Source organism: Oncorhynchus clarkii, chromosome 10 (assembly GCF_045791955.1).
Source record: "Oncorhynchus clarkii lewisi isolate Uvic-CL-2024 chromosome 10, UVic_Ocla_1.0, whole genome shotgun sequence".
Classification (NCBI taxonomy): domain Eukaryota; kingdom Metazoa; phylum Chordata; class Actinopteri; order Salmoniformes; family Salmonidae; genus Oncorhynchus; species Oncorhynchus clarkii.
This window is the reverse complement of record NC_092156.1, coordinates 25,536,032-25,556,563: the sequence shown is the minus strand read 5'-3', so window position 1 is coordinate 25,556,563 and position 20,532 is coordinate 25,536,032. Positions and strand designations below refer to the sequence as shown.

At 44.6% G+C, this 20,532-nt stretch overlaps 1 protein-coding gene across 2 annotated transcripts in view; it reads left to right on the top strand.

Moving 5' to 3' along the window:
- LOC139418177 (uncharacterized) overlaps positions 1 to 20,532 on the top strand; it is an 85,362-nt gene that overhangs the window by 47,830 nt on the left and 17,000 nt on the right. For both annotated transcript variants that reach the window (XR_011635281.1, XM_071167430.1), the window contains exons 4-12: positions 5,228 to 8,609; positions 8,728 to 8,772; positions 11,729 to 11,844; positions 16,237 to 16,396; positions 16,884 to 17,023; positions 18,443 to 18,569; positions 18,808 to 18,843; positions 19,025 to 19,146; positions 19,980 to 20,109. Coding sequence is in view for 1 of the 2 variants with exons in the window: in XM_071167430.1 (XP_071023531.1) it covers positions 5,228 to 8,609; positions 8,728 to 8,772; positions 11,729 to 11,844; positions 16,237 to 16,396; positions 16,884 to 17,023; positions 18,443 to 18,569; positions 18,808 to 18,843; positions 19,025 to 19,146; positions 19,980 to 20,109 (4,258 nt within the window). In the remaining variant the exon portion in view is untranslated. The remainder of the gene's footprint in view (positions 1 to 5,227; positions 8,610 to 8,727; positions 8,773 to 11,728; positions 11,845 to 16,236; positions 16,397 to 16,883; positions 17,024 to 18,442; positions 18,570 to 18,807; positions 18,844 to 19,024; positions 19,147 to 19,979; positions 20,110 to 20,532) is intronic.

Sequence of the window (20,532 nt, the reverse complement as noted above, 5' to 3'; positions counted from 1 at the left end):
AGCACAGCACAGCACAGCACAGCACAGCACAGCACAGCACAGCACAGCATGTAGGGGAAATGTTTGTAATGATTTGTCCCTGTGCGTCCGAGATGCTGGCAGGGCTGGAACAGCATCACTGGTTGGAATGGTTTCAGCCATTTGGCTGGTGAGCAGGACGTGGGAGCATGGCTAAGTTGCAGGAATGATCCAGCCTGGTTTCCCTTCTCGACCCTGATTAGTGCTTTGACATCCATTTGTGTCACATCTGCTCCCGCTCTTCCCCCCCTGGCACTTGAGGGTGCCAGGCTGCCCTGCATCACGCACTCCTATCATCCATTACGCACACCTGCCTTCCCTCGTCAGGCACATCAGTGTTATTGGAATCACCTGGACTCACTCATCACTTGTTTATTTCCTCCCCTATATTTGTCAGTTCCCTGCTCTGTTCCCGGCTGCTGCATGGATTGTTATTTGTCTTTGTTTTCTTGTATGCCGACGCTGTTCCTGTCTCGTTCCTTGTCCGTTCTTTATTAAATATTTTACTCCCCGTACCTGCTTTGTTTCTCCAGCGTCAACTCATGTGACAATTTGCACTGTACTGACCACGGATCTCTTTCAATATGGTAAGGTAAAGAGAGAGACAAGATTCGCACAGTCATTGGATAACATGTTGTTACACTCAAGTGGCTTGATTAGCTCACACCCTTTAACAAGTTGGAGACCTGTAATTTTTCAAAAGGAAACATACAAGGTAGAACTAAATCAAATCAAATCAAATTTATTTATATAGCCCTTCGTACATCAGCTGATATCTCAAAGTGCTGTACAGAAACCCAGCCTAAAACCCCAAACAGCAAGCAATGCAGGTGTAGAAGCACGGTGGCTAGGAAAAACTCCCTAGAAAGGCCAAAACCTAGGAAGAAACCTAGAGAGGAACCAGGCTATGTGGGGTGGCCAGTCCTCTTCTGGCTGTGCCGGGTGGAGATTATAACAAAACATGGTCAAGATGTTCAAATGTTCATAAATGACCAGCATGGTCGAATTATAATAAGGCAGAATAGTTGAAACTGGAGCAGCAGCACAGTCAGGTGGACTGGGGACAGCAAGGAGTCATCATGTCAGGTATTCCTGGGGCATGGTCCTATGGCTCAGGTCAGTTGAAACTGGAGCAGCAGCACAGCCAGGTGGACTGGGGACAGCAAGGAGTCATCATGTCAGGTAGTCCTGGGGCATGGTCCTAGGGCTCAGGTCCTCCGAGAGAGAGAAAGAGAGAAGGAGAGAATTAGAGAACGCACACTTAGATTCACACAGGACACCGAATAGGACAGGAGAAGTACTCCAGATATAACAAACTGACCCTAGCCCCCCGACACATAAACTACTGCAGCATAAATACTGGAGGCTGAGACAGGAGGGGTCAGGAGACACTGTGGCCCCATCCGAGGACACCCCCGGACAGGGCCAAACAGGAAGGATATAACCCCACCCACTTTGCCAAAGCACAGCCCCCACAACACTAGAGGGATATCTTCAACCACCAACTTACCATCCTGAGACAAGGCTGAGTATAGCCCACAAAGACCTCCGCCACGGCACAACCCAAGGGGGGGGGGGGGCGCCAACCCAGACAGGACGACCACATCAGTGACTCAACCCACTCAGGTGACGCACCCCCTCCAGGGACGGCATGAGAGAGCCCCAGTAAGGCCAGTGACTCAGCCCCTGTAATAGGGTTAGAGGCAGAGAATCCCAGTGGAAAGAGGGGAACCGGCCAGGCAGAGACAGCAAGGGCGGTTCGTTGCTCCAGAGCCTTTCCGTTCACCCTCCCACTCCTGGGCCAGACTACACTCAATCATATGACCCACTGAAGAGATGAGTCTTCAGTAGAGACTTAAAGGTTGAGACCGAGTTTGCGTCTCTGACATGGGTAGGCAGACCGTTCCATAAAAATGGAGCTCTATAGGAGAAAGCCCTGCCTCCAGCTGTTTGCTTAAAAATTCTAGGGACAATTAGGAGGCCTGCGTCTTGTGATCGTAGCGTACGTGTAGGTATGTACGGCAGGACCAAATCAGAGAGATAGGTAGGAGCAAGCCCATGTAATGCTTTGTAGGTTAGCAGTAAAACCTTGAAATCAGCCCTTGCTTTGACAGGAAGCCAGTGTAGAGAGGCTAGCACTGGAGTAATATGATCAAATTTTTTGGTTCTAGTCAGGATTCTAGCAGCCGTATTTAGCACTAACTGAAGTTTATTTAGTGCTTTATCCGGGTAGCCGGAAAGTAGAGCATTGCAGTAGTCTAACCTGGAAGTGACAAAAGCATGGATTAATTTTTCTGCATCATTTTTGGACAGAAAGTTTCTGATTTTTGCAATGTTACGTAGATGGAAAAAAGCTGTCCTTGAAATGGTCTTGATATGTTCTTCAAAAGAGAGATCAGGGTCCAGAGTAACGCCGAGGTCCTTCACAGTTTTATTTGAGACGACTGTACAACCATAGGTGGTTATATAGGTGAAATATAATATATACTGTAGGTCACATAAAGTCAGTGTCATGTTTTCATCCCAAAGTCTCCTCTCCCGTAGCACACACCTCATCATACACACAGTGACTAATATTTTGTGGCTCAGTCAACCATCTATAAAATTAATCTATCTGGGCCCCTGTTTGTGATGGGTCAAAACCACAGTTTGTACACAGTATCCTGGAGCTGTCACGCCGCACTGATGCCCCTGGGGCCTTGGAGTCTGAAAACTGAAAGCCATCAAGACAACGCTACAGACAAACAATCAGCTCCTTGTCATTGTACTGCAGTGGCAGTCAGTGCTGTTTATGATGAGGGAGGACACATATTTATTTTTCCATGAGCATAGCCTTATTTCTGTTACAGCATATTGAATGACTGTCATTCATATTCCATCCACCCAGTTCAATGTAACAGCAATAGGTTTAGGCTACTACATGATACTCAAGTTTTCCCTGTACCCATCATGATGTTCTTACAACCTAGCCTATGAATTAAAGTTTACAACGTAGGTTCATACAGGTCGAGATAAATATTTGAAGTGACAGACAGTGACACATTCAATACCGCCTTCCACACTCTTGCCTGCGTCTAGCTTATCTAGGGTGTAATCATTAGTCCAACAGTTGCAGACGAGCGTTTCTATTGGACAAATTCAGGTATGTTTATCCCGGTTTCGTTTGCTTCCGTTTAAGAAACATTTTTCAACAGAATCGGCGGAATGAATACACCCATGATCACGCGTAAACACCATGTTGTATTCCTTCTCGCCTCTATGCACCCTCCTCCTCTCACCTTTTCCCTTCCTTTGTAGACTTCAATGCACAACACATCAGCTGGGTGAAAAAAACAGCAGGTGAAAAAAACTTTCCAAGCCAAACCATGTCATAACCGCTACACACAGCCTACATCGTTGTCCCCATATTAGCTAAAGTAACATCCTAGTCAACATAGCTAATAGAACTAATGTGTAAGTAAACCTGCTACAATCATGCAGTAATGTTAGTAAACTAATCACCACATGTTATGCACTGCAGTGCTAGCTAGCTGTAGCTTATGCTTTCAGTACTACATTCATTTTCTGATCCTTTGATTGGGTGGACAACATGTGGGTTCATGCTGCAAGAGCTCTAATAGGTTGGAGTACGTCCTCCGGAAGTTGTCATAATTACTGTGAAAGTCTATGGAAGGGGGTGAGAACCAAGAGCCTACTAGGTTTTGTATTGAAGTCAATGTACCCAGAGGAGGACGGAAGCTAGCTGTCCTCCGGCTACACCATGGTGCTACCCTACAGAGTGCTGTTGAGGCTACTGGAGACCTTCTGTCACGCTTTGATCTTAGAGAGCCTTTTATTCTCTAATTTGGTTAGGTCGGGGTGTGACTAGGGTGGGTACTCTAGTTTTTGTATTTCTATGTTGGCCTGGTATGGTTCCCAAGCAGAGGCAGCTGTCTATTGTTGTCTCTGATTGGGGATCATATTTAGGCAGCCTTTTCCCACTGGCGTTTTGTGGGATCTTGTTTTCTGGTTAGTTGCCAGTGAGCACGCCATTAGCTTCACGTTTAGTTTGTTTCTGTATTGTTTTGGTGAGTTTCATAAACATATGGAACTCTACGCACGCTGCGCCTTGGTCCGAGTATGATTACCACGACGATTGTGACACCTTCATTGCAAAACAGTGTGTTTTAATCAATTATTTGGTCAAATGTGAATATATTTAGTATAGTTTATCTAAAAAGGATAACTTTTATTTTGTATGAAGTTCACTGAGGAGGATGGTCCTCCCCTTCCTCCTCTGAGGAGCCTCCACTGATGTACTGTATTTATAGTCCTCTTGGAGAATCCATTTAGACATTGTCGCTGTTATACGAAAGGCTTTTTTAGCAGTCAAGCTGGAGATATATATTTTTAAGAATAACTGATTTTTTAAAGAATAACACCGGGATGCTGGCCTTCCAGGCAGAGTTCCTCTGTCCAGTGTCTGTGTTCTTTTGCCCATCTTAATCTTTTTTTTTTATTGGCCAGTCTGTGGTATGTCTTTTTCTTTGCAACTCTGCCTAGAAGGCCAGCATTTCGGAGTCGCCTCTTCACTGTTGACGTTGAGACTGGTGTTTTGCGGGTACTATTTAATGAAGCTGCCAGTTGAGGACTTGTGAGGCGTCTGTTTCTCAAACTAGACACTCTAATGTACTTGTCCTCTTGCTCAGTTGTGCACTGGGGCCTCCCACTCCTCTTTTTATTCTGGTTAGAGCCAGTTTGCGCTGTTCTGTGAAGGGAGTAGTACACAGCCTTGTATGAGACCTTCAGTTTCTTGGCAAATTCTCGCATGGAATAGCCTTAATTTCTCAGAACAAGAATAGACGGACGAGTTTCAGAAGAAAGTGCTTTGTTTCTGGCCATTTTGAGCTTGAGTGAGTGGTGGTTGCTGATAATGGGCCTCTGTACGCCTATGTAGATATTCCATAAATAATCAGCCGTTTCCAGCTAAAATAGTAATTTACAACATTAACAATGTCTACACTGTATTTCTGATAAATTTTATGTTATTTTAATGGACAAAAAATGTGCTTTTGTTTCAAAAACTAGGACATTTCTAAGTGATCCCTAACTTTTGAACGGTTGTGTATGTATGAATCACCTAACCCCCTTCTCCTCACCCAAAGCAGCACTGAGGGAATATGTGTGTCCTTGTCTGTATTCTAATTCACCTTGTCTCTCTGTGTATTAGGAACAGAGCCTTGGAGGAGACTCAGGCGGAAGGCCACAGGGGAGGATGCAGAGAGGGTAAAGCAGCGGCAGACAGCAGCCCATTGAGGGAAGTTGAAGAGGCGGTGGATGAGCATCAGCGGCGCCTGGCCCTGGCCTGTCCGCCTGTGGTGACATACGGGACATACCGTGGCCAGAGGGACAAACGCAGAATAAGGCGGAGGCACCAGGTGCAGGTGGAATCCCCCAATTCAGGTGTAGAGGGCAGCACCTTGGGTGCGGTGACACACTCCACTTTAGAACTCGCCATTTCAAAACAAAGTGACATTCAGACTGTATCGACAAATCAGATTGGAGCTACAACCTCAGAAACCAATCAGAGAGGAGCTTGGACTTCGGAAACAGACTCTGTTTTGTGTCCAACTGGACCTGAGTCTAGTCACATTCCACTAACAACACAGACAGCAGAAAGGGCTGTGAGTCAAAGTGCCTTCCCTTCATCCGGAGAGACAACCCTGGCTACTGTAGGAGGCCAGGCCAAGGATTCTCTCTCTGGGATTGGCTCCGTCACATGCTCCCCTCCCGCACCCACAGAGGACTCTGCTGATGCCAGGACTAGTACAGCAGTCAGTGAGACCCACAGTGCAGAGCTGAGCCCACGGGATAAAATTACTCATGCAGAGATGGCCAGCGAGGATACGAACAGGGACACAGATGGGGACAGAGACACAGGGCTAAGTGAGCAGATAGAAACCGTATCTGCACACTGTTTTCAGACATGGTCACCTTCATTTGCTGCTGCGTGGCCAGGCGCCGCGGGGACTGCGCAGCACACACATCTGCCTGCCGCTGTTTCCGATGGTGATGGAGGCCAGCTGGCTCTGCATCCCATTTCACCGTCTGCCTCGCTTTTATCAGCAACCGAAAGCCAGGGACCCATTCCAGCAACTAGGCACTCAGATTCTGGGGATGCTCTGGCTACAGGCCCTGGTGCTGGACTGCACTGCTTTGAGTCAGGGAAGGAGGAGGGGGACGTTGGTCCTCCAGACAATCTGTTTGAGGAGGCCCTTCATTTGGAGTCTAAAATGATGGTGGATAACATTCTGAAGAATGCTCTAGCGGCCCTGGAGAGAGTCGAATCCTCTGAGTTGGAGGAGGGTGAAGTGCTCCAGAAGGCCAGTGAGGAGAATTACCTGGTCCTACCCGTAGGCAGAGTGGAGGAGGAGGACGTGGATTGGTCCTTCGAGACGGATAAGCTGGTGGAGGTAGAGCCTTCAGAGAGGGGGGATGACAGACACCCATCAGCCGTCCCGGCAGAACAGACTCTCTCATTAAACCCCAACCCTCTATCGGAGGGCCCCAGGTCCACCCCCTCCTCGGGGTACGAGTCTATCGCAGGCTCGGACACTGACATCAGGAGCAGCCCTGGGCCGGCCTGTGAGAGCAGTGCTCCCACCATCGGTGTCTCAGACCACAGGCAGGGAGAACACTGTGCCGAGGGGACCAAAGGCACTGGTCTTCACCTACTGGTCAAAGGTCAACGGCTAATGGATGCTAATGCTAATGAGCAACCGCGAGGGGAAGAGGATTCCCAGCCAAATGATCCTATTGAATCTGAATACAGTGGTAATAAGCACCAGAAAGATGTGTTTCCTCTCTTGGGCGGTGGAGTGTCCTTCGAGAAACCAGGTCTCTATGGTGATAACGGAGATATTATTCAAATAATGAGAGCGGGTCTTGAGTATGAGTCTGTCTCAGGGATAACTAATGAAAACAAAGATCAAGTGCTCTGCACTTCAGGGGACAATGGTTGTAACGAGGTGCTAGGCGTTAAAGAAACACAGGTAGGAGACGGCGCAGTCCACGTAGCCAAAGATGATATCGAAAGCAATAGACATAGTCCTAAACAAGACGGTAATGCTCAATATGGTCATGCTTCTGTGTCCAATAACTCGGAAAGTGCCAATAAGCTCAACAGCACTCTGAATGACAATACTTACCTGAGAACCCAAACAGCATTTTCTGAGCCTGGTCTGCTTAGAAAAAGTTCAAAATATGAAGCTAAGGGCAATTCTGAGGCAAACCTCATGTCAGCCAGACCAAAACACACCCCAAACTCACTAGAACCATCTCAAGTCAAACATGCTATAAGTCAGAAGCCTGATGCCTGTATAATGCTTTGTGATGACGGCCAACAGAGCGGCCCTGAAATATCATTGAAAGTTGGGCTGAATGACATCCCGGTCAGTGGGGATCAAAGCTTTGTACTGGTTGAGACTTACTTAGCCTCTGTGTTCTCAGAGGGCTCTGACTCTGGGGGTGAAGAAGATGAGGCCCACTGCAAAACAACAGGCACCATCAGCATGGACCCCTCTTTCTCAAGGAGACTCCCCAAGGACCTGAGCACCTCAGAGGGCCTTGTGTCTAATTCAGCTACTGACTCCAGTAACGAGGACAGGCCACAGTTGAGTTCGGTGAGCGCGTATCGATGCAACATCTCTCTGCAGCAGCAGAGTCAGGACTACGAGACACCGGGACACAGTGGTGCAGGTTCAGCCGCAGCAGTTATGGCAGGGTTTCACCAGGACCTGGGCAGCAGGCTAGCTGGGCTCCATGCTACAGGAGGCCGGAGAGCCCCAGGCCTGGAACCTCTCCTCCCCCTCCTCCCTGTCCCCCATCTTGCCTTCCATGATATGGAGACAAGTGGTTTCTCCATCATTGATGAGGAGGAGGAGACGGATGCAGTGTTCGTCAATGACACAGGTCCCATGCTGAGCCCCACGGTACGGCGGGCCAAGGCCTACCCCTTCTCCCTGTCTCCCATCGTGGAGGAGGACAGTCTTCGCAGCGAGGCAGAGGGGGGCCTGTCGCTGGAGGACAGGGGCCTCATGGTGCCCCCGGCCACAGAGGAGCTGAGGAGTCTGAGCGGAGGTGTAGGGATGGAGCAGCTAGCCTCATCCTCCTCTTTGTCCATCCTGTCCCTGCTGCAGTCGGTCAGCGAGCGCCTGCAGTCCAGCGGCTACTCCGACACAGACGCAGACTCAGAGGAGCCCTCCACCCCTCCTCTACGGCGCCCCCTATGGGAGTTCTTCAACAGGGGTCAGGGGAAGGATAAGGAGGGGGATGGCCAGGGAATGGATGGAGACCAAAGCAGCAAGCAGGAGGGCCCACTTCCTGCTGATTTATTCACTATGGGACCTCGAGATGGGGATCCAATGAAGGACGTGAAGAATCTTTCCACCCCTTGGATTACAATCCAAAAACCTGCAGATTCACCAATGCATCAGTATTTGAAATCAGTGCATCCAGTGTTGCTAGAGCCTGATGATGACAACAGTAAACATCATGCCAAACTCATTCCGCACCTCAGTGATAACAACTGTCCATCAACAGCAACTGACATGGTAAATTCAACATCATCTGACATTTGTATTCAATAATATTATATAAAGAAATGGTTATGCATCCTGACATTTAGAACTAATATATGTTAATATTTGACCCCTGTTGATGTCATTTCAGGGGGGAAATTGGAGTTATGGGAAGGTCATCCCAAGGCCTACACTGGTGAGATCACATGTATTACATGAGCCCTCTACTTTCTCACTGTCGTGCTAATTTCTGATCTCATCTTAATGACTGTCTTAACGTTTTAGGCAGTCTGCCTAGTAATCGCTGTGCTGCTGAATAGATTGGAGATGCCAGACCGCCTTTGAGCTGGACAGAACATTTCTCTTTCATTAGTTAATGATACCTCAGGCTGCAGAAAGTAGTGCAGCAACTCATCTTTTCAGTTTAATCTCTTCCTAAAGCCTGTCATAAAGGAAGATGAGATTGCGATTATGCAACGGGCTATTAATTGTTGTTGAAAGCTATCATCTGCTATCAAGGGCTGTAGTTTGTCAGAATCTGTGCAGAGGAGTGCGGGTCTCTTCTATAGCACTCGAATGACGAGGGAAAACCACCTACAGTGCTAGTCTGCAGCCTTGAGAGCTGAATGCAACAGTGAGTCAGGAACTTGGATCACAATCATATTAATATTCCTGTGGTCAGCACTGTATATGTAAATCAGGAATGGGTTTTGTCCAACAAACAACTTGTATGCGGTTTTACATACAGTAGATTATGAAGTTTATAGGCTCACAACACAGGCAGTGAACAAAGCACTGAGTGCCAGAGGTTTTGTCTACATTGTTGTTTCACACAATCACTAATGGAATTGCTTTGCAACCGCACAACCACGGTTTTCTGTTCTGTTAGCCGCCCGCGTTGGAAAAGTATTTGTTATCGAGGAGGAAACAAAGGGAGGAAAGCAGCAATTAAAGCAGTATGAAAGCAGGCAGACACTCGTAGCCTGGTAGGAGTGAAAAAAATTAAAATACACAGAGTTAATTATAGAAGAGACTTTGTTCTATAATGACTGCTTGGGGCATCTTTTGGGCTGGTTAGTGGACTAACGACACTCTTTCCTTCCTCCTTGGCCCCCTTCCTCTCTCCCTTTCTGTCATCAGAAATGTGCTCGGGGCCTCAGGCGTAGTCACTCAACACCAATGTTCCCACAAATTTCTTGGGGTACTGAGCAAAGTTCAGGTTTTCTGAGCGCAAACTTGGACGTTGTGAAAATTCTGTGCAAATTCCGGCGCCCGTTTACTGTGAACACTGAGGCTGTACACACTTGAAATTCCAGTTTTAACATTGGCAAAGTAGGCAACTGTGGCTATTTGATCATAATCTAAGCCTACCAGAGTGGGCTACCATTAAAAAAACTATGTATAAAAAACATCCCATAACATTTGAACATGGAAATAGCAGTTCTATTATTCAGCCTACAGTAGCAACCAATGGGTGGTGTTCAATGTAGGTCTACATTACATTGGTCTTTTTTCCACTTGTCCTTAAGACAATGAGGTGACTGAAAATGTTGTTGTATTGTGTTTGATGAAAGAAACCACTTTACAAAATAAAATTCATTATTATTCTCATATCATTATTATTATAACAGAGAATCAGACAAAAATGTATGCTACCCTCTGCTGTCTCAAAATACAGCACTGCCCCTTTTAAATACATAAAAAAAGCTCTTTACTTGACACATTTTTCAAAGATGGCTAGAAATGTGCATGTTTTGTGCTCATGTAGGAAGCAACTACTCCCCCATTGCTGACCAGAAATTAGCTATAATTGCGCTAATAACTAACTAGCAAAAAATATGAACAAATATGCACACATATGCACACAGGGCTACATGCAGCTCTCGCTTTGATCTCAAAACAAGCACATCTACTCGCGACCATTTGTGCCTTTAATGCAATAGAATCCTACTCCGATGCGCTCTGCAAAATCTCTTGCATAGTGAGTTTTGATTCCCTGACCTGTCAATGTTTTTAATTTGCTATTTTTTTATTTAGTTATACTCTTGTGAATTCTATGGTTTTTACTAGATTACTTGTAGTTTTTCATGCTGTCTGTCTGTAATTGTGTAATGACTTGGTGCTGCCTATCTTGGCTAGAACGCTCTTGAAAATGAGATTTTAAATCTCAATGAGCCCTTCCTGGTTGAATAAAGGTTAAATACTAAGGTTCGATTGATATTAGTAAAATATGTCTATCACTTTTCACCATCAGATTAGCAACTTTTCTGTTCACACTGGCCATGGATGTGATGTGGCCAAAGCCACATTCCTGCTTCATGTATGAGTGCAGCTATTATCATACGGTAAATACCATAGTATATAGACAAACAAAATAAAGATACTGTAGCAATTCAAACCAGGGGTAGGAACCGGTTCAGGGAACAGAACCGAAAACCAGAAAATAACAAACATTTTCGAGGAACAGAATTAGAACCTGGAACAGTTCGGGAACAGAATCATTATTTTAAAAGCATGGAAACCGGTTAATAATGTTATTTTAAGTTTCAGCATTTTTTTACCAGTCCCACAAAAATTGCAACAAAGCGCCTATGCAAAGCCCTCACTCTGTCACTTAGAAACTTATTCCAGTGTCTGCCTGACAGCTGAAAATCTTTGCCAGTGTGTGTAGGCTACCTTTTGTTTCGGTATGTTGCATTGAAAGTGGCTAATATTACATTGATTCAATCCCAATTCCCAAAGTAGAGGGAAACATTGATAGTGTTAACTAACAGGGAAGCCTCTAAGTTGAGTGAAGTTCAATCTTGTGCTTCTTTGCACAGCTGCACGTAGCTCAGCACCCGGCTCCATGCTGGAAACCCTTCCCCTCAGGCTTTTAAAACTTGACTGTGTTCATTTACACCCAGCGTTCTGTAATAATATCATTATGGAAACAACACCCAACCACCACAGTTCAGCTGTCACACAAATATGATCTAACTTTGAAAAACCTTGATATTTAATTATTGTATGGTTCCCCTGTTTTGAGTCAATAAATCAAATTCAGTTTAAAGACAATTTGCTGAGGTTGACTGTCAGACTGTATCCATTTGACAATATATTTAGCCCAGATGTTGCTCTATGTTTTCTAATGACTTACTCCGTTTCTCCAGATGAACATCTACGATGGTGTGACGTTCTCTGGGGAGATGTGGGAGATCCACAGAGACCAGGAGGATTCTGGGATGGTGTTTCCGCAGGGTGCCTCAGTGCGAGTCCTGGGAGGATGGTAAGAGGATCTTTAGAGCTAATGAACTTATTTTAAGGTTGCTTACTCCTTAAACATGCTCTTTGTGAGGTTGTATATCAGTCTTTGAATGACCAACACTCTGGGCTTCCAGAAGTGGTTCTGTCGGACCAAGGCCTAGAGTTTGTTGAAGCAGGTAGTTGAAAATCTGTCAAACTTATATTAAGTCAACTGTAAAATAGCCCACTTGGATCAGAATGAGCCAGCCTTTCTGTAGTGTCATCCTCTGCTTTGGACTTATACCCATGTCTCTTTGCCTTCCTGTCTTACTCATGCACTCTCATGGAAGAAGGGCCTTATTATCACTGAACATAAGGCTTAGGACTTTTAACTTATGTCAGAACAGAACATCTTGTTTGAATCGGAATTGATTCATCTGAGACCCCATAATGTTCCTTCCAACTGTGTTGGGGGGGTTAATCTACTGGGCTGGCAGTGACAGACAGTAATTGGGTAACTCATCGCTGGTTGCTCCCATTAAAAAGGCCTGTCAGCTAAACCACACAAACACTGTCATCACTGGGAATCAAGGCCTTGTCCAAATTTGAGTTCTTGAGTTTTTTCCTTGTCGTCATCAGTAGTTGGTTTAAAGGTGAATGGGGATGTTATGAGCATTTTAAATTCTCAAAATAAGTATTATCATGTATTCAATCAATCAGCAGAATGAACAACATTGGACAAATGACAAATACTTTGTCAGCGCAAGTCCATATCACATGATCATCTTTACATCCTGATCAATAACATACGGTACATTCATAGTACATGCACAGACCTATGAAGCCACAATTGATGCTACGCTAATCGATTCCACCATTACAAGTAAAACAAAAAAACAGATGAATTAGAAAATGAACCCCAAATAAAACCCACCCCATCACACAGCTCCCGTCTGAGTGACCCTTTTGATTGAACTCCTCATAGCAAGAGATCTTACACTAACAGCTGCATTTGAAAACATTGTTAAGGTTCTTACATTGGCACCATGAGAATGAGCAGTGGGCATTGCAGATACTTACATGTTTGGAGGGCCTAACTATGGATAGATGGAAGTCAATACTATTCCTAAAGAATCTCTCATACATCAATGTACTATCAGCTTCATATCATATTTCTACTGCAGTTCGAAAAATATGGATATTTTATCTATATTTCATGATGAAAAAGCAAAAAAGGTTTAATATATACTATACATAAGTTTAGTTGTTCATATTCATATAATGCTGCACTGGGTTTAACTAATGCACATGACAGTAAGTCTTTGTGCCTCTCTGCCAGGGGCAAAGCAGGTTCACGTACAGAAGAGCTTGGTAGCTGTGTGGCTATGCTGTAACACTGCTCTCATATTGAATGGATGCAGAACGAGAAACGTTCAGTCTTGCGAACATGTTCTGGCGCTGTGTGCTTTTTGTCAAATGACTTAAGCAAGGGCAGGCTTTCTCGACTCTGCGCGGAAATGCTAGCGAAGGTTTGGTGCCTTACGCAATATCTCATGCTTTATGGATGGACCCACCTTCCATTTGTGTACTAGTGCGTTGGCTCAGCCCCCCGTTCAGAGCCCTAGACCTGTTGTATTATTTACACCAAACCAGCCTTTCCAAGCGAAAAAGGGGGAAAAGCAAAGCAGCTTTCCAACAATTTGTGTAGGAGCTCTCTCCCCGTCGACCAGATGGGAGGAGAGAAAGGAAGCGAGTCACGTTGTAGCTGCATTGTTGTATTTGTGTGCATTCTCCTCCGTCCAATTCTCAGGTTAATCGACCGACTTGGGTCCTATTGTTCCCTCTACGGTCCACAGAGGAACAAATATAACTCTAGCAACTCTATTGTTCCCCAAGCTAGTTTTGATTTGCAGTACAAGGGCTACTTTACAGGTTGACTTATTTAAGTTTGACAGATTTTCTAGTACATGACTTAACAAACTCCTAGGCAGTGGTCTGACAGAACCACTTCTGGACTAGAGGTCGACCGATTATGATTTTTCAACGCCGATACCGATTATTGGAGGACCAAAAAAGCCGATACCGATTAATCGGCCGATTTTAATTTATTTATTTGTAATAATGACAATTACAACAATACTGAATGAACACTTATTTTAACTTAATATAATACATCAATAAAATCAATTTAGCCTCAAATAAATAATGAAACATGTTCAATTTGGTTGAAATAATGCAAAAACAAAGTGTTGGAGAAGAAAGTAATATGTGCCATGTATGTGCCATGTAAAATGTAGTAGTTGTAGTTAATATAGTATTTATAGGACTATTTCTCTCTATACCATTTGTATTTCATATACCTTTGACTATTGGATGTTCTTATAGGCACTATAGTATTGCCAGTGTAACAGTATAGCTTCCGTCCCTCTCCTCGCCCCTACCTGGGCTCAAACCAGGAACACATAGACAACAGCCACACTCGAAGCATCGTTACCCATCGCTCCACAAAAGCCGCGGCCCTTGCAGCGCAAGGGGAATAACTACTCCAAATCTAAAAGCGAGTGACGTTTGAAACAGTATTAGCGCACACCCAGCTAACTAGCTAGCCATTTCACATTGGTTACACCAGCCATTAGGCTGATAGGCTTGAAGTCATAAACAGCGCTGTGCTTGCGAAGAGCTGCTGGCAAAACGCACGAAAGTGCTGTTTGAATGAATGATTACGGGCCTGCTGCTGCTCAGTCAGACTGCTCTATGAAATCAGACTTAATTATAACATGATAACACACAGAAATACAAGCCTTTGGTCATTAATATAGTCGAATTCAGAAACTATCATTTTGAAAACAAAACGTTTATTATTTCAGTGAAATACGGAACCGTTCTGTATTTTATCTAACGGGTGGCATCCCTAAGTCTAAATATTCTTGTTACATTGCACAACCTTCAATGTTATGTCAAAATTACGTAAAATTCTGGCAAATTAGTTCGCAATGAGCCAGGCGGCCCAAACTGTTGCATATACCCTGACTCTACGTGCAATGAACGCAAGAGAATGACACAATTTCACCTGGTTAATATTGCCTGCTAAACTGGATTAGTAGTTATAACTAGTGATTATAATTGATTGTTTTTTATAAGATAAGTTTAATGCTTGCTAGCAATTGACCTTGGCTTCTACTGCATTCGCGTAACAGGCAGGCTACTCGTGGAGTGCAATGGTTAGAGCGTTGGACTAGTTAACTAGTGATCTAGTTAACTAGTGAAACCCCTGATCTGACAAGGTAAAAATCTGTCGTTCTGCCCCTGAACAAGGCAGTTAACCCACAGTTCCTAGGCAGTCATTGAAAATAAGAATGTGTTCTTAACTGACTTGCCTAGTTAAATAAAGGTATGAAAAAAAATATATATGAAAAATCGGCGCCCAAAAATACTGATTTCCGATTGTTATGAAAACTTGAAATGAGCCCTAATTAATCGGCCATTCTGATTAATCGGTCGACCTCTATTCTGGACACCCAGAGTGATGGTCATTCAAAAAAATTCAGTTCAAGCTCATCAGTGATGGCGTGAGCCACAAAAATACTCTCTTACATGCTAATTATGAGGGATTTGACTTTCTCGTGAGATGCTTCCTCCCTCCTTGGGCGTCATCCCGAGCAGCCTATCCTATTAGGAGATATTGATCTGTGTCTCTCATGGTGGATGTATAATCGGTAAAACCAGGCACTAAACCATTTAGGAGGCTGTTTGTCTGAGTCAATATAGACAGACTCTTATCTCTTCGATGCAGTTCCTGACCATCCACATAGATTATTTATGGAATATTGGCGACACACACACACACACACACACCATAGTGTTGTTTACACTGCACATATCACACCGCTGTGTTATTTTCAGGATCTACAATATTTGTCGACTGTTGCCATGTTTATCCTCAGATAAAAGGCAGTATTCTGGCCAGGTCTCAGCAGGGATATTGAAGTATTGAAGCCCCCAACTGTGTGCTGTGGGCCTGTAGGTCAGGGGCATTAGTAAAGCAGCGTTTAATATTTAAACATACAAAAAACATTGGTGAGAGCCAGATTGATTTACATTACTGTCAGCACAGTGCTGTAATCCTCTCTTCAACATGTAACTTTAATCATCAACTGTTATAGTTCATGTGTTGGGTGTGCGTGTGTACTGGTAGGGGGTAATTTTATACATTTTTATTTATTCATTTTTTGTCACCAAGGAGTAGGGAAGGTGGGGCCTGGTTTCCATGGCAATGCCCTTGCTCTGTTTGTGTGTACTCTGTGCAGTCAGTTGGTGGCTGGCGTCTCTTATTGTGCTGAGTGGGTGGGAGAGAAAAAAAGACAGAGAAAGAGTCTGTGTATGAGAGGGACGGAGAGATGGAAGTGGGTGCTCACACAGTGTGTTTGTGTCGTAGCTGGCTGTTATACCTGGAGCCGGGGTTCCTGGGCCCCGGGATGCTGCTGGAAGAAGGGGAGACAGTACTGAGCCACCAACCAGGTCAGCAGCAGGCCAGCCAGGGGACAGAGGACAAGCCCACCACAATCACCATCGGCTCCATCAGAAGACTAGTGAAGGTTGGCATATTTATTACCATGACATTACAGTGCCATGCGCCATTAGTGATTTCCCTCCAACATTTCTATTGGGAGACTATGGTTCATTTATTTAGACCTACCAGGGCTGACTATCACTCCCTCTCTGAGAAGCTTTGGCAGAGGGCCAGGGTGTCTCTCTCTGTCTCTCTGCCTCTCTCTCTCTGTCTCTCTCTCTCTCTCTCTCTCTCGCTCTCTCTCTCTCTCTGTCTCTCTCTCTGTCTCTCTCTCTCTCTCTCTCTCTCTCTCTCTCTCTCTCTCTCATTCTCCCCTATTCTTCTCTGACTTTGTCAGTCTCTCTGTTATCCTCTCTCTGCTCCCCCTTTTCTCTCAATTTCCCCCTCTATCTTCCCATTTCTCAGTCTTAGTCATTATAATGGGGCCTGATAGAGAAGGATTGATAGAGCTGTGTGTAGTGGAATGTCTCCACATATTGAGGGAATGTTGTTGTGTCTCTTTCACCGTTCAGGATGACGGCACTCCAGAAATCCATCTGCTTCCAGCTGGAGCGCCAGGAGGAGCCACGGACCGTCTCAACTCGGAAGCAGACAGCTTGGGAACACGTGGTGGACCTATCCACCTCTCAAACCTGACTGTCAAGTCTGGCTGGTGAGGAGGCCTATCCTGTTAGTGGTAACTGTAACTGTAGAGGAACTCAATGCCATTGTCTGAGGGGGCGCTTCAGTAGCTACAGGCTATATAGACTGAAATAGGAAGCACTTCCAATGCTAAAACAACGGGGGGGAATGACTCATTGAGGAGATGTGTCCTTGCCAACCAACATCCATATTGTTTCAACAGAATTTGGGTGGATTGTTCTCAGCTGAGTCATTGAGCTCCAGCTCTCTAGTTTCCTGCTTAAACTGTTATTTTCAGGTGTGTTTATAAAGCACACACATTCGGTACAGGAATGTTTATGGGTGGTAATAGAAGTGACAGAATTAACACTTAAAATTAAGTTTCATAATGTCTCACTTCAGGGTGGAGGTAGTGAGGTAGTTAATGTGGTAACTCTTCAATAAAGACCTTGTCACCAGACTCTGTAAAATCTATTTACTAACACACCCATATTTACAGTTGAAGAAAGCCACAGTTAGGATTGGAATTTGACTGCCAAAGTATGATGCAATTAGGGATGCGACAAATGTACAGTTTTGCTTAACATTTAAACAGCCATTTTTTTATCGGCTTTCCGTTAAAACGATTTGAAAAATCACAAAATTCCACCTCAATTCACAATGCAGAATAATGGACCTATTACATGTGTATGACCACTAGGGCCGGGCAAGGAAGTTCTATCTACCACAGTCATATAAGATTCAGAATTTTTGGAACGGAGAAGACTGATTCGTTTCTGTACTTTCGAAAACACAAACACTTGCATCTTTCATAGCGAGCTAGTGAGGGAAGGAGAGAGAGGGGAGGGCCACAGACAGTCAGAACCGTGCATTAGGCCCATCTGTCTGCAATCAAAAGCTGTATCTCGCAATTTATTGTTTTGCATTGTCTTGCAATGTCTTGCCTATCATCAAAGAATAAACTAGGATATTCTACACGCAACAGACTGAAGACTGAACACACACTCGTGTCATTGGCTAAGAGAAAGAGCAAGCGAGCCATCTATACTGTGACTTAAATTTTGTGTGGAAAAACAATGTTTTTCCGTTAGGGAAAATGTTCCTTTGTTGTTCCATAGTTACAGGTTTTCAATCAAATATTTTTATTCTCACAGAGAAGATGAGTGGTTTCTATTGTAGTGGAGATTAGTGACACTGACAGTATGACTGTGGACAAAGTATTTGTGTTTGATCAGGCATTCAACCATGCATACATTTCATGCATAAAGCAATGAACTGAGCAGCCTCCATAAATGTGGTGCCACATGAATAGATAATGTTTACCTGTAAATTAAAAACAATATCAGCGACGCCCGATGCTTGTAACACAAAAGTCTGCTTAGCAAACAATTGAGATTAGATTACCTGGGCCTCTCATTGATAATGCCTTCGTCTTGTTTTTCCACCTTAGTTGGCTTGCCTACTGTAGCCCTGGTTTCCATGGGAACTATGCGGTTATGGAAGCAGGCGGCTCCACAACACCTGGCGTTGGTCATCCCCAGGTCACCACTGTGAGGTCACTGAGACCCCTCAGAATGGTAAGGGTTCACCACGGTGGCATCACTGAGGTGGCTGACACTGCTTGGTTGTGGTCGGTTTTGGGCCCAATTACATTTCAATGCTGTACACTCAGGAAAGGAGTTTATATTGATTTCCAAATTGGCCCATAGCCCATTAAATTTAAGAAATCCTATGTCTCAAAGTCTCAGAAATATATACGTCTGGGCCTCATTTTCATCAAGGTTTGGTTTCTCATGCTCTGTGTCTTTCTGACAGAGTGGGCTCAGAGTGAGGAGACCTCTGGATCCTAAGGTAAGACATTATCAATATTGAAAGTACAGCATAAACCACTATCCCCTGCAGTAAACAGCCGATCTCATACAGTTAAATAATCCCTTCAATTTGCACAATGATGATTAATGATAATGAAAGTAAAATCATTTAGAAAGTGCATGAGATATAGTTTTTTGTTTGTGTGTTTTTTTTTTTATAGATGTTGGTGTTTGAGCAGCCCCTCTTCCAGGGGCGGGGAAGAGAGCTGGGAGGCCACACCCCCAGTCTGGGAGCTGTGGCTGGGCTGAAGGGGGCGTCGTCGCTATGGGTCATTGGTGGAGTGTGAGTCCATGTCAATGCCCTCCCTCCTGTCTGCGCCTGCCTGTCATCCACAGCTGATGGAGACAGATGAGGACTCACTCATAGACTCAAATTAATGAACATCTAGACCCTCTTAGTTAAATGTCATTCCAATTTGTATGGAGAAAATAAGGTTTGGTTTGTTTGGGAATTCACATGCATTTGTTTTTTGTGAGTGAGTGAGGGACAGAGTGAGGTAGGGAGAAAGGAAGTGCATTCATGCCAAGCTGCATACTTACTCTGGAATGCTACCTGTACTGAGGTTTTTACAAGGTGTGTCATTCTGCTGCAAACAGTTTCACAATCTACTGGTCATGTAATTCCTCAGGAATGCTCCCTCTACTGTCATATAGAGCAAATGTAGCTCACCTCCCTGTGCAAACATATGCCAAGTAGAACAGGAAGTGTGTGTGTGTGTCTGTGTGTGTGTGTGTGTGTGTGTGTGTGTGTGTGTGTGTGTGTGTGTGTGTGTGTGTGTGTGTGTGTGTGTGTGTGTGTGTGTGTGTGTGTGTGTGTGTGTGTGTGTGTGTGTGTGTGTGTGTGTGTGTACGCATGCTTTGGTGTGGTGTTTGGTTACAGAGAGGGTTGGTACGCATGACATCTGATAACATTTCAATTGTAACACCACAAAAAACCCAAACAATAAATCAATCAAACATTCCTTAGCACTAACTCAAGTGGCATATCCACCGCTCAGACACTGTTATCAGCACCAACGTATCATTGACACCCAGGCTCCTATTCAAGCTGTGTTGGTATAAGTGTGAGTAGGAGTATTTAGCTGTGGTTTGACCTGTGACCTCTGTGTTTGACAGATGGGTGGGCTACACTGGAGAGGACTTCACAGGACGGCAGTATTTACTGGAGGAGGGAGAATACAGTGACTGTGCAGATCTGGGTGGAGCCGATCACCCTCTGCTGCTTTCTTTCCGTTTCTTACAGGCAGTAAGTAACAGGATTTTAATAATATGGTTATTTACAATGTATTCAGTATATGTGGCTTATGTGGGTATGTGTACCTGTGCAAATCCTGAAAGCGTACTCTTGATTTGAAAGAATGAGGGAAGTCAATGAAATGTGTTGGTCTGTGTGTGTGTGTGTGTGTGTGTGTGTGTGTGTGTGTGTGTGTGTGTGTGTGTGTGTGTGTGTGTGTGTGTGTGTGTGTGTGTGTGTGTGTGTGTGTGTGTGTGTGTGTGTGTGTGTGCGTGTGCATGGCAGAATCATTTTGTTTGAAACCAGGCCAAATGTTTTATATTAACCATCGGTATGACCCAGTTGACACCCAGCAGACCTCCATTCCACTCCCTTTCCATCACCTCACCACTGTCTAAGTGTCTATTTTAGCCTCCTGATATCAGTCAGAAGCAT